The 15,243-nt window shown below is 34.2% G+C and overlaps 1 protein-coding gene across 1 annotated transcript; it reads left to right on the top strand.

The window, feature by feature from the left end:
* The first annotated feature begins 555 nt into the window (after nt 1-555).
* LOC124357167 (glucose-induced degradation protein 8-B homolog) lies at nt 556-14,625 on the top strand. Its single transcript, XM_046808681.1, has 5 exons — nt 556-757; nt 5,523-5,650; nt 6,903-7,099; nt 9,386-9,583; nt 14,206-14,625. Exons 2-5 carry the CDS (start codon nt 5,533-5,535, stop codon nt 14,380-14,382), a joined length of 690 nt encoding a protein of 229 aa, XP_046664637.1. The 5' UTR covers nt 556-757; nt 5,523-5,532; the 3' UTR covers nt 14,383-14,625.
* The last annotated feature ends 618 nt before the right edge of the window (nt 14,626-15,243 follow it).

The raw sequence follows: 15,243 nt of genomic DNA on the forward strand, positions 1-15,243 counted from the left end.
TAAGAATCAAATAATAATAATATAATATTATAAAAAAAAAACAATTAAAAATATTTTGCGTTTAAGTAACCAGATACGCGAAACTTCCATTACATTATTATACTCTAAGTAAGAGTATCAAATCAGTAAAACTAGGTAATTGACAGGCAAAGCCTCGGCCTCTGTTTACTTTGTTTGCTGCTAAATAGCGCAAAACCACGTTTCAAGGGGCAACATATTTTAGCATTGGATCGATACAATATCTTTCTATACCGTAGACTGATACCTTTGGACTGTCAAAGCTGATACATAATCCGGCAACTGAAACTACGCGATATATAATGAATATATTCTGGAATTGGATAAATTCTCTACTTAACGTTAAATATCATGGTAAACCGTCATTGCGGTTAATACGTTTTGAGTGTCGGGCTTGTCACTTGTCTGATGACTGTCTACTGTCTACTAGGTGTTGGCAGATGGGTTCATAGGAATGGGAGATTCAAAGGTTCAGTTTTGTTCCACTCCACTGTCTTTGCTTTAGCGTTAGGCAAATTGCCAGTGCCACCTTGACTTAGTGTTATTGTGATTTTGATGAGTGACGTTTCGCATTTGCAATTCTCAATTCAATATTAGCATTGGGTCGTACGACCTAAGATACAATAATAGGCCTAGTTACAGTACAAAGGAAAGGATTGAAGATAGGGTTATTGAGTGTATGGACAATAACATAACGTGCATACGACGTAAGAAGAAAGCAGTGGATCTCTCGTCTCGAGTAAGTATAATTTAAATTTTGAATGTGGTGTACAACATTGGACTGTGAAATGTGGATGTCAGATTAACATTAGATTAGAAAATCGTGGTAAAATCGTCAAGATGCTCAGTGTGGATGTAATATACCTAATTAAATACATGTATTCTGTTTACTTCACCAGATTTAGGATTAAAAGTAAAGCCCTACTTACAAACATTATTTTTTGTAGAAATTCTATATGAATTCAATTCATTATTAGTCATGAGTATTGATGGATTTTAAAATGTTTTAGTTTTAATAGCCTAGCTTCTCAATACTGCTATATCCAAATTGAATGTGGTAAACCAGGCAGCTAACAAGACTGTTATGTTTAGTGACACCCACAAAATGACCAAAAACTACCATTAAAATATTGCTAACTGTGTAAATTGTATTGTTAGACTAAACTAGGTCTACCACTGATTTTGTTAAAAAAGTATTAAAAATTACTGAAAAACTATAAGGCTGTAGTATAAGCCATCAACATAATCGGATGATGATTATCGATTGATATGGAATCATTAATATTCAGGTCAATTGCGATATTCACTGGATGGTCATGAATAATGCTGATTCCATATCATTCGATAATCATCCAATTGTGTTAGTGGGCGCTTAGTATACTGCCTTTATTGATGCAATCTAATTTGCTTCCCGATGATCATGAATCTATTCATTTTCGCATTCCTACTCATTCACATCATTTTTGTAAATTAAGATGTACACAATAAACTAAAATAAGATAAAACAGACTTTCCTGTTTGGCGTGTTTACCACAATTCCGATGGTACGGACATTACCGTATGCCACGCTTTAACACGTTCGCTACCGAGCGCCGCATATGTGCGGCGCCGCGGTCATTCCGATAGACTATCGGTAAAATAACGGATCTTTACTAGAAGACTGAGAATAATGTGTGTGACTTTCACCACAGACCACAAGAAATTTTAATTTAAATTCATATAATACACTTTTAAAATAACCTTAATTTAACATACCTTTGTGATTCTACAGGTTTTTTAAAATGTTTTGAGCCTTTTTTACGGCGCCGCAGATGTGCGGCGCTCGGTCCATGACATTAAAAACTCTAGGTTTTTTTTGAGAACCAAGCTCGATGACAATGCATATATTCACATTTATTGTAAGTTCAAGGCAATATTTATAAAGTAAAGCTAAGTTTGATGGTAAGTGGTATCTTTCCTCAGGACAGATATCTATATGCACTTCCTATTACAAAAGTGTAGAACATTCTAGTGAAAAGAACAAAGGCAAAAAAATACCAAACTTTTTACAATATAAAGCATAGGCTATAATTGGACAATAAATTGTATAAAGTAGGCGACACTGTTACAAATGTGTACATTTACAAAAGTAATGTTATTAGCCTATTACGCCCAAATTAATACTAAACTGACAATTAGTTTATGCATCTCATAAATATGTTTGGGCCTACTTTTCATGAAATTTGTTGAAACAAATTGGCATACATAGGCCAATTAGTTTGTTGTCTTTGTCCTTGCAAACAGAACAAGTGTAGAAAGTGTCCTTTCTCTTCTGTTGTTCAACTCGGCAAATTTTGCATCTCAGTCTTTTTGAACTTTTACGGGTAAGTGACTTCCTGAGGAGCTAGCACGGAAAGGACGTTGCACTTGTTCCACTTGGATAAAATGTTTAATTATCACGTCCCTAAAGTGAGGTATGTCATCTTGCCACTTAGCTTCGAAAAGATGTAGGCACTGTTCCAGAGTGCGATATCCATGAGATGAAAGAATAATCTTCATATACCAGCGTAGGGATTTCCTTGGACTGGAATAGTAAGATATAGCATTTGATCGCTTTTGTCAATGCCGCCCATTCCTTTGTTATAAGCTACGATCATTAGAAGGCTTCTTCGTAACTGTTCCTCTTTTGTTTGTGGTGTCTGTCATGTCAGGCCCATGTGCTGTAGAAATACTTAGCACATTACGTTTGTCCCGCCATTTCATGACGGTTACTTCGCTTTTTTTGCCGGCTGATAAATTCACCCCTCTTCAAGTTAGCCTGAATAACTTCTTGTGGGTTACCTGACCTGCCAGCTTGCAGGGTCCCCACATATGTTGGTTTGGTTTTTGAACAGGTCTTCAGCTAGCTCAACGCTATTGTAAAAATTTGTCTAAGTAGACAATATGGCCTTTGTGAAGAAAGTTTTGCATTAGTTTCATCACCACCTCATATGTGTGACCCTTTCCTTGGTGTTGTAATGTTCCTTTGCCTTCATAAATGATTACGTTTAGAATGAATCCGTCTGATGTACATAGTTCATACAATTTAACTCCGTATTTGTGAGCCTTGTTTTTTATGTACTGCCGGAATGATAACCTTCCCCGAAACAAAACCATCGCTTCATCGAGGGACAGTGATTTTCCGGGTTTGTAAGTATCGTTAATATTTTGTAAGAGGGTGATGTAACACTTGGCTAATTTTGTGCATTCTGCCATCAGTAGGATCTGTTTTCAGAGTCATAAAAACATAAACATTGTAGAATGGTTTCATATCTATTGCGAGACATTGTATTGCCAAATATGGTATGTCCGTATAATGGGTCATTTGACCAATAGTGTTTTCAGTGTGGGGAAAGCCTAAATTGCCCATAAGCATGGTTAGGCCTAAGAACTTTTTTAGTTCATCTTTGGTAACATTGACCCATTTGTTAAGAAGTGAATATTTAGGAAGAGGGTTTCCTCGGTAGACTACAGCTCGTTTGTTCGTCCAATGGACAATTTTATCTAGAAGACAATCGTCAAAAATGCTGCTAAAAACTTCTACTGGATCATTAGTTTGTAGGTTGATTTGCTCCCTACCTGTAAATTCAAAACACGTGTGGATGATTGTTTGTATCTTTCCAGATACCTTGCACATTATCGTAACGGTCATGAACAGCGTTGACAACAAACTGTACATTAGGATCGAGAATTTATTACGTTACCTTCATTATTATCTCACAGCCATCAACTAGTTCCATGTGAACATCTTCTTGCACATAAAGGGCAATTCTACTTCACCCTGAACATCATCACCATTTTCATTTATCTCAACCGAACTTGATTCACTGTCAGAACAATCAGAGGGAATATAATCACTCTCACCTCCTGAAGAAAACAAACTAGATTCACTGTCACTCAGAAAACGATCGATTTCACTGTTTGTGCTAATAAACGATCTATCTCTTGTTACGCTTCATTGTCAAGATAAACAAATAAACAACTCACAAACACAGTTTGGCGACTACAAACATTGAGGTTAGGCCTGTTTTGGTGTTTTTAATGTAAAACATATGGTAGTTTAGTCAGCTGTTGTATGACGTCACTAATTGTCAGATCCACAGACCAAGTGCCTCACATATGCGGCAGGACATCCCTGTAGACTGTTACGAAATGATCAAGGCTTTTAAAATAGACTGCTACTTTTTGTCAACTATAGCATTATAGGAGAACAGCGCCGCAAATGTGCGGCGGCAGTCTATTTTAATGAGACCAAGCGCCGCAAATGTGCGGCGGCAGTCTATTGGTGGAATCCAGCCGCCGCACAATTGCGGCGCCTAGTCTATATTTATGGAAAGATTTTTAACATTGTGGTAGTGAATGTGTTAAGGGTTAATTTTTAACGATACATATTTTTCCTCAGTAATTCTGTGTGTCACATTAAACATTTTCCAAAGTCTACAAAAGTAAGATACCTTTCTATTTGTGGCTATTGCGGAGAAGAGGACAAACTGTAAAAAGGACATTCCTCCACTAGCCGGACTTATCTGGTCGCCCTGCATGCACCATGTAGAACTCATTCAAATTGACTGTGTAGAAATGAAGTTTCATGTAAAATCTAAAGTGTAGAGAATGAAACCCTTTTGAAATATTCTGCTGATAATCAGACTAAACAAATGCTCTGAAAAATCCCATAGAGCGATGTGCATCATCATTGAACTTTGTCTTGTATATATAGAAATAAACCGATACAACAGAGTAACAAAGAACCCTACAGAAAGTGACATAAGTCTTACACACCAGAATAACAAAGTAAATTTATTACCTGTATAATTGTGTCATATGATTGTACTTTGGTTTTTTTTACAAATGTGTTTGTTCTGTGATCTTTCATTAGTTAATATTTAATTTTTGTCTGTAATTTTTAAATTTTTGAGCTCAAAATCAGATGAATTTTTTTTCTTGAACCAAGAGGAACCTATGTACCAAGTTTCAAGTCTCAGGACTTAGCCAAAAAAGTAAGTATCTCCCTTTTGGTCAAACGTGATAAAAAGGAAACATGGACCCTATCCTTGAATGTGTATTGGTTGTTAGATTTTTTTTTTAAATAGCCAACTTTCTAATTTATTTTATTTTTTCAGTAATCAAACTTTAATTTCTGTTGTCCCTGTAAAAAATTCTATCATAATTTTTAGGGTTAAAGTAGTTTTTTTAATATTTTTTTTTATCAAACCGATTAAAATGGACTTTCATAGGTACTTGTTTTAAATAAACTGAAAATGAATTTACTTATGATGAGTCAGAGATGTCTGGCTTTTATACATACACAGATTGCAGCAAGTAAAAAACAAGTACAACCTTTTTAAAGTTTAATTACTGAAGTGTAACTAATCTGGTATTGCACAATTTATTTTTATTATCGAGCAATAAATAGACTTCTTATTCTGAACCTAGTCCATGGTGTTGTTCTATTGCAATCTTTCTTACTGTGTACTGTGGCGTTCTAGGCTGACATCCATGAGCTATTCTGATAAACAAGAAAGCATAACACGTGACGATTGGATCAGCAAACTGGAGGGTGTTCACGTTCAACGGAGCGACATGAATAAACTTATAATGAACTACCTCGTCACAGGTAAGCTATATGTATGATATGTTTTAACTAGTAGGATAAAACAAGATTTACAATATATTGTAAATGGTCAACATTGTAGCCTGCTGCTGAGCTCTTCAGTGTTAAATTTAGTCTTAAAATTTTCTTAAATCTAGTACTAATGACTAAGATGATTTAAAGTAACATGATGTGATATTCCAGTTCAAAACTGTTAAGCCTAAATTTTATGATTGTTATAGTCCTTTACCATGTTTTTCTATTTTTTTTTTTTTTTTTTTTTTCATTAAAAAGGAGAGGCCAATTCCCTTTTAAGCCTTATTCTACCCATTCTCATGGGCCACTGGCCTGTGCGAGGGTTTTATCAAATAGAAGGAGGAGAGTCGATGTCTATGACAAAAAAGTGTTATGGTCACAGACACAATATTAATCTCCACTTCTCTAATTTAGGTCCAATTCCTAATGTCTTAGAATGTATCGCCATGAGCTTTGACTAGGTTCGTGTTTTTATAATTCTAAAAATTGCTTTTCTTTGGTGTACAATCTTGATAATTTTGTAACTCATAACTCTCCTTCTTGAAAATATAGCGTACATGAAAAATTGATAAAATCAATACAATTATTAAAAATTAACATATAAATAAATGTATGATACATTTTCTGTTTTATTCAACAGTCCGTTTTGTAGATCCAAGGGCGGTTAAGATGTAGAACCTACTATTATCCCTTCATATATTATCTGTTTGACAATTACTTATAAGATCACTGACAATGAGATGTGGTGAGGTAAAATCTATCTGTGACAGTTTATGTCATCGTTTGGTCTCCAGAGTGTGATACAATTTGTTTCACATTATTGGCACTTTCATCACATTTATGTTTGTAACTTTGTGGTGTTCTAAATATTACAACAAACTTGTTATATACTGTAGTAGATTTAGCTCAAAATATGGCATTGATCGACATTCTTAACAACTTATTATGTATTTGTAATGTATACATATCTATTTTCTAAAATAAAAAATACTATATAAAGTATAATAATTAATTGCCTTTTAAATTTACAATATTACTATCGGTAAGAGAATGAAAATTATGTGCAACTTGACCTGGTTTTATAAGTTTATAATAAAAGTTATGGTTCTTTACTGTGATAATATATATATATATATATATATATATATATATATATAAATTAATTTTTTAATTATTTTATGGCAGACATAGGATACAAGCAGCTCCTGTATTTGTTAAATAATTTATTTATTGCCATCAGAGGGTTTCAAAGAAGCGGCAGAAAAGTTCCAGCAAGAGTCAGGTGTAACACCCTCCATGGACCTCAACCTGATGGATAATCGGATTCGCATTCGAGATGCCATTCAAGGGGGAAGAATCCAGGAGGCCACATTACTTGTCAATCAACTTCATCCCGACCTGTTGGACAATGATCGATATTTGTACTTCCACCTACAGGTTCGTTACTGAATGTTATTGTCATACTCTTCTCTGTTCTTCTCTCAGGTCAAGAAGCTTATAAATTGCACTTAGTCCTATAAGAACTTTAGTGCTGTTTCCGAAGTGACAGGATATTCAGGATGGGTAAGGTTAGGGGGTAGGGGCCACCTCCTATTGAGATCCATGAGGAAGAATTAGGGCACTAAATCTCAAAGTCATGTCCCCCGGAAGAAGGGGAGGCCAGCTCTGAACCAGCCTCTCCAGTCAATGTAGGCAGGGGGCGGCACACCCTTGTTGAGGTTAGCTAGAACCTCTGAGGTTAAGGAACAAACCCCACCAACTCCAATAGTCATCTCCCGCAGTAGACTAGACCTCTCAAATTACCCTTGAACCCCAGAATCTGAACATTTGCGGTTAGTGATGTGCCACTCCTGGACATCCATAAGCTTGCCCAGATTTAAGTGACACATCAGTTTTTGCTGTGCCCAGTGGTAAGTTCAACTGGAAGGTATAAACCAGCCAGAAGTGATCCCTGCTGGGTTACTCTGTTCCAGTTGTGACGTTAGGTTTTGCTGAACAAAAGTTAAATTTAAATAGAGAACCAATTTAAATTTGGAACAATTAAAAAAAATATATTTTAGAAAGAAGATTTATATAATACTATTACACCAAAGTTACCCAAATGTTTGTACAAAATGTAGATATTCACATTAGCAGATTGCATGTTTTGTTTTTTGGTTCATCCAAAATGGTATTGCGTACGTTTAAAAATACAAAATTTAGATGATAGTTTAAATTAATGTATGAAGACAACTCAGTTAAGAAACTCTTTCCTATACAATTTAGTGTAAGGTTGTGAATGCTCGAATAATAGTGACATCTCCTAAACACTAAACACTCTCATCCCAACGCTCTGTGTATATGTAATTTATTGCTATCCAATAAGAAACATGAATAATCAATCTAACATTCAAACTTTTAAAAGTATGAATTGGTTAACAATTTTTATAAACGAAAACAAGTTATTTCATTATTGGCAGATGAAATAAAAATCATCGAACAATTGGAGAAATGAGTAACAAAATGTTTTTTCCAGTGAAATAAGCTTTATTTGGTGTGTTCTGTTTGAAGCAAACAATATGTACAAAATTGATGTTTATATGTCACCCGGATCATTGACGAGGTTACTAACATGGTCTTCACTGACTGCATGTCATAATACACACAATGTATTATGTTGCAGATGTAAAATACATTAATTAATGTGACATATACAAAGAATTTTATGGGAAGTACATATAATGCTGTATATAATAAGTTAAATTAAAAACCTTGTTTGTGAAGTTGGAAGTAGATATTATAATTAATGCTTAGATGGGCATTGCATTCTTTTTGTTTATCCCACACATAATCAGTTTTTATTTCTTGCCAAGTAGTTTCAGATTCATTTTTTAATAATATTAATTTTAAGTGTAGATATAAGAAAATATTTTAAAGAGAGTTTATATTAAATTTTGTGTATCAAGTAATTCTCATTTGATTTTCTTAAGTTATGTTACTAGGTGTTATTTTTTGCTTTATTGGAAGCTGTTACACCACTTATCTCAGTTTAGGTAGCCTGAACAGGACAAGTTTTGAAATGTTAGTGACAAAATCTGATAACTTGTGTTGTCAGATGAAAATAAGATATTTGATTTGTGCACTATAGTTATAATAGTGTCAAAAATACAAAATTAGAATAGTCAGTACTGAGTTCGTAACCTTAGGCTATGCCCATACTAGAAGATCTGAGCGCCCAACCTAGGTACCGCAAGTTTTTGTTCGCAACCAGGTGGTCATTGGGAGCTGTCACATTTGACGTCAAACGCACAGTCGCAGATGTACTCACAGTATGATCTTAGTTTAAAAAGAAGAAAAACATAGATTTGCTGTTAATCCATTGAATATGATTCGTTTGAGAAGTACTAACAGATTCAGTACAAAATTGCATTTTAGTCATATTTACCCAGAATCGGTAAGATTTGTATTATATCATCCTGATACAAATTGACTTGGTTTTGGAAATAAATAGCAGAGCTTGGGGGAGTAACACTTTTAGCAATGACCAGATAATGCCCCCAGACACATTCGATTTGCTGTCACGGGTCGCCTGGTGTGACCATCTCCAATTGTTTCAATGCTTCAATTTTCTTTCTCTATCCACCCAGGTCACCATGACTTCTTGGCAATCAACACTAAATGTGTTTGTTAGAAAATGTATACTATAGCACAGTTTTTGTGTAAATTGTTTTTGTTATGTTACAGCAACTTCATTTAATAGAACTTATCAGAGCTGGAAATGTAGAAGAGGCACTGCAGTTCGCCCAGGACCAGCTGAGTGAAGTAGGGGAGTCAGATCCAGGTGTTCTGACAGAACTAGAGAGAACACTTGCTTTGTTAGCGTTTGAGGAGCCTTCCAACTGTCCCTTCAGTGATCTGCTGAACCAGACACATCGACAGAAGGTACAGATCTTAAATCTTTAGTTTTAACAAAATTTGCAATTGATTAAAAAAATAATTTGGCTTTTTGTTTGCACCAATTACGGATCCATCTTAGAAGATTCAAACTGTTCACTGAGTCCCCACAAGTATATTGCAGTCTTGACAACTTAGCATGTTGAATGTTCAGAAGATCCATACCCCAAGGACTTTTCACTATTCATTTACCATGTGGTTCACCGGAGAAGATAGTTATTTGTCCTGTTACTTAGAAATTAGTGTTTAGAATATTAAATCTTCTTGTTACCTTTGAAATATTCTTTGATCTTTTTTTTAGCCATTTCTTAGTCAAATCATGACACGGAAAGTAATGTTCTTTTCTTGTATTTTCCATTAACTTGTTTTGTCAATATCTACAGGAGAGCACAGATTTAAAAAACCTTTCTAGAGAGGTTAATGTACACTGATGATGGTTAAAAACCGAAACACGTGTATGTAATAAAAAGTTTTATTTTAACCCTAGAGCTGGTATGAAACAAATTTTCGTCGCCAAAGTAGACATGTACAGTTATTGAAATAGTAGGCAATTAAGGTCATATAAATCATTTTTATTTTATATATTCTGGAAGAGCAATAACTATAGTACCGATTTACTGTTCTTACTTCGATTATTGTCTTCTTTGTTTACCTTAAAACATAGTTTTTTTTTTGGACCAGCTGACGTGAACGTAGTACGGGTCAACCACATTGTTGTGAAACTGTAAACAAGTGCCGGGTTTTGTGTTTGAGTTTACGAATCCAATAGTATTTGGTGTTGTTATTATTGTTTTTGTTAGCTTTCTTAGGTTATAGTTTTTAGTTGTTCAGTATGGGTGAAAACTTTAGAGACCGATCAAATGATCTTAGAGAGCTCGCAGGGCGGGATCTAGTGACGCTGAGTGAAAAATGAAACTTTGTATATATTGAACATAACTATAACATATTTAACTGTGCATTAGAGTACGTCATGAGGGAATGGGAAAGAAATAACCAAAAAAACATAAAGATTGGATATCAAAGGGACAACATTAATCTGAACTGTCTGGGGTTTGCTGATGACTTAGCTCTTTTGGCCAATGACATTCAGGAAACAAAACAGCAAATTAAATCTTTACAAGATATAGCTCAGAAAATTGGTTTAAAGATATCGTTTGAAAAAAACAGAAGTTTTATTAACGCAGCCTCTACTTGCAAATAAAATAAGGTTGGACAACCACAATATAAAAATTGTGCAGAAATTTAAATACTTAGGAGAAGTAATCACTTATAACCTGAATGAAAAAACCATCTTGGCAAAGTAAAATAGACAAACTAACTAAGATTAAACATGCTACTAAGAATACGTATAATAATCTGCCACAAATTACATACGCAAGTGAAACAATATTTAAAACAACAAATACTATTGCAATAGATAAGGTTCTTAAGATGGAGAGAAGAATAGTCAGAACTTGCTTAACAAAAACTATCAAGTAGACGGAGTTTGGAGACTAGCTTCCAATGAAACAGTCTACAAAAATATAGAACCCATTACAAGTATAATTAAAAAGAAACGAATATCATTCCTGGGCATTTGTTGAGAACACCTGAAAATAGAATTAGCAGGAAAATAGTAGAAAAACTGTGGTATAGTAAAAGTGACATTAAATGGATCACAGAATTAAGGGAAGATATGAGAGAGTTTACAAATTACAGTAGAGGATTTAAAACACAAGACAAACACATTGAAGATATTGAATGACAAATACTCTACACTACAGCTGAAAAGAAACAAACAACGAATAGGAAGAGTGGTTCCGGAGGAGGAAAGGAAATTACGCTCGGAAAGGATGAAGAAATATTGGGTGGATAAAAAGAAGAAAGACTAGAAAATATAAAGTGACTAAAGTGGTCCAATGTAGGCCCATAAAATTATAAATAAATAAATAAATAAATTGAACATTATGTAAATAAGGTAAAATAAAAATTTATTATTTTATTTTATTTTTGTTTTAACTGTCATACTTATATAAGTATAAATGCAGTCAAGAGATTATGTTTACCCACGAACAATAATATGTATTTTAGAAATGTACGCATTTTTTTGAAAATAAGTAAATATGGGTGCTTTTTCATGCAAAGCCCTGGTACCACATACGTTTTTGAGGTAAAAGTTTACAATAATTATATATTTTTGGAATCAGGATAAACTTTCGAATAAGTTATAAATTTACAGTTTTGATGTAAAGCTTATTGCTAAGCAGTTACACAACGGAATATTTACAAAACAAATTCCAAAAAAACATTTTTCTTACATTTTGTAAAAAAAATAAAAATATGTTTCCATGGAAACAATAAGATATTGTTATTATAATGCTCTCCATATAGTTGTGAATACATTGACATATAATAGTTTATATTTGGACTAACAGTTATGAAATGTGATACATTATAAGAAACGTCTGCGAGGCTGTTAAAATAGAGCCGCCAGTACAGAGTGACACCATTGCCAGCTCTAGGTTAAAGGGTTTTAGTTACTTTCATTACATTAATATTAATTAATTAATTAATTAGTGCATGGACATGAACTAATGCACACTGTTTGTAACTATTAGTCAAAAACTTTATTTTCTTACATGTAGTAATTTTTTTAAATGTTGGTTAGTGTTTAATTTTAATACCTGCATAAATGCTTAGTTTATTTATATTTTTAGTACATGACCAGTTGGACATTTATTGGTGCACGGACTCTAATTATTGCACGCAACTAAGTTTTGTAGTTGAATGTTGTTTTCACTAGAACGTAGCCTATTACAATTTGTAGATTGGCTGAATAAATCATTTGAATCATTCATAAAGGATTTCAGAGGTTTAGTCAATGTAAAGAACATTGTTTGCACTTTAATTGATAAAATCACATCGCTGGAGTAACTCTTACAGTTTTCATATATTCTGAATATTAAGGACATGATGGGACTGATTAAATTATAAACTAGTCCACTTATTGAATAGAACAATTTTTGCAACAGATAGATTTTAGGGAAGGTTCTCAGATAATTGATAGGCATGTGTAAGGTATTTTGGGATGGATCATTAATTGATGTAGGCTTTCAGAAGTGGAGATTTAGGTTATGAAAGGAAGCTTGAAGTTCGTTACAAACATCTTTTAGGATCTTATTTTGACTATATAGATGTGAGAAATGAATGGTATTAGGGATATGTTTTCTCACTTGTTTTTAGGTTTGTGTTGGACTGTGCAAGGCTAATCGGATTTGGTTCCTGTAGTCAATAGTTTTTATTACAAAGTCAAGTTGTGTTGGTTTCTCTTCTCCAGTGTAAAATTTCCTCTAGGGAGTAGAATAGTCTCTAGCAAGAATAGAACTAGAATAGTGACTAACAAGTCAGCCATCTTGTTGGACCATCTACAGCTTCTTCCATTGTAGTCTTAATAAATTCTGGTAGATGGTTTGAATAACTTTTTGCCTTTGCGAGATGGTGTCTTTTCATATTGTGTGGTATGGTCTAGAAGTTGCTGGAAATTTGATGTGTGGCGGGTATTATGTCTATGTATATCGTAGCCTCATTGTAGGAGTTCCTTGTCAGCATATATGATTACTTCCTTGATGTATAAGCCAACTATTGTTAGCAATTTAAGGCTTTGAAAAAATCTCTCTCTAGGTTTTGTTCTGACATTATTCGGATGGCTCTTTTTTTGAAACAGCAGCATTCGGTTAAGGTTTCCTTCTGTTGTCCCCTCTCCCCAACAATGAGGCCACCACACCTTAGTAGGTTTGACTGACATATTGTATGGTAGGTTATGTTTGTTGTGACTTCATCTGATTTTTTTTAACATACAAGGATGAATTCAGTTTCCTTGAGAGAGTATCAATGTGATCATTCTATTGTAAGTTGTTGATTATTGTTATCCCAAGAAACTTGGTATGACCTCCAAGTTGTACATCGAGTAGTGTTGGAGCTTCATCCTCTTCCAAAAGCAAGTTGTTTGGAAGAGCTTAACTCCTGTGTAAAAGTACTAATTGCCACTTTTCATGCAAGTGGGATGAATGGAGATGATATTTTGGGCTGGGGTGACTGTGTTGTACTTTTTGGGGGTTTATAGGATGACAATTAAAAAAAGTGGAAATATCCTTGTTTGTGGTTTTCATGCAAATAAGTTTGTCCTCTTAATCTTATCTCCACAAGTTAATCAGCATATCAGTACCATGCTATGCAGCTTAGTTGAAGTATTGTAACCACCTTTAACCTTTTGTGCTGTGACCATCAGAATTGGAGAGTTGCATAAATTATTGTAAGAATGCAGGTGCTGGGGTAGTCTTCTAATTACTTACACTATACTATGTGAACTTTACATCTGGCGTATTATTGTTAATGTTAGTGCCTTCAAGGCATGGAACTCACCTCAAGAAGTCCGTTCTAGTATTATTTACAAAAACTGGAAATTCATCTCTAAAATATTTCTTGGATCATTAAAAACAAGTCTTTTTTACATGAGAATTCTCACTTAATAATTGGCCTAAAATATAAAAAAAACAGTGTAAATGCATGTTGTTACTTTGTTAGTAAGATACTCTTTATCAATTTATGTACATAAAAAAACCTGCTTACAGGTTGCAAGTGAGCTGAATGCAGCAATTCTAAAAATAGAATTACAAGAACCAACAACCCCTCGGCTGTATAACTTGATGAAACTGATACTGTGGGCACAAGATGAGCTGGAGAAGAAGAAGGTGAAGTACCCTCGTATGACCGACTTGGGCACAGCCACAATAGTGCCTCCTCAATGACATCAGGAGGAACAGTTCTTTCCGAACCAATGAAATCAGTGGATGGACGATGATGTATATAATGAATAAATTTTACTTAAGTAGTTAAAGAATGCAAATTCTCATTAAGTAATTTGTGCTCTTGGTTTTTCCTTGCTTAAGGATGTACAGCAATTCCATTTACTTTTCAATTTTTTTTAGTGTACATTTTTATACACCACTAAAATTGAAATATCTAGAAATAAAATCTGTTCAACTGTCAAAGTGGTTTTATTTACCATATCTGTCTTCAAATCTAAAAGCATCTGGATAGATTGAGACCATCTCTATAAGGTAATATACTCTAAGAATAAAAAAAATGATGATTGTTATTAATATAATAAAAGTATTTAAAAGCATTTCTCTGTTGTAAAATAAAGTAACCATTCATAAGAGTACCAAATTTATTTTTATATAGTATCATAATTTTAACATTACATACGAGGTGTGTCCAAAAAGTATCCGACCTTGACGTCTGGCATGAACTGATGTTACTCAGCGGCAATTGCAATCTGGTCCCCTTCAAAGTACTCCCCTCCACAAGCCACTACCTTATTCCAAGCTCCTCCCACTTCCGGAAACACTCCTTAAATTAATTTTGCGGAATGGCTAACAGGTCCTTCGTCGCATTTTGTTTTATTTGTTCAACATCGTCAAATCTTTTTCCTTTCAAAGGAATTTTTAATTTCGGAAATAGCCAGAAGTCACAAGGAACTATGTCAGGACTGTAGGGAGGCTGTCGTAGTTGGTTGATGTTGTGTTTGACCAAAAAACGCTGAATAATATTTGAGGAATGAGCTGGCGCGTTGTCGTGGTGCAGGATCCAGTCACGGCTTGTCCACA

This window comes from Homalodisca vitripennis, chromosome 1 (genome assembly GCF_021130785.1).
Source record: "Homalodisca vitripennis isolate AUS2020 chromosome 1, UT_GWSS_2.1, whole genome shotgun sequence".
Lineage (NCBI taxonomy): Eukaryota > Metazoa > Arthropoda > Insecta > Hemiptera > Cicadellidae > Homalodisca > Homalodisca vitripennis.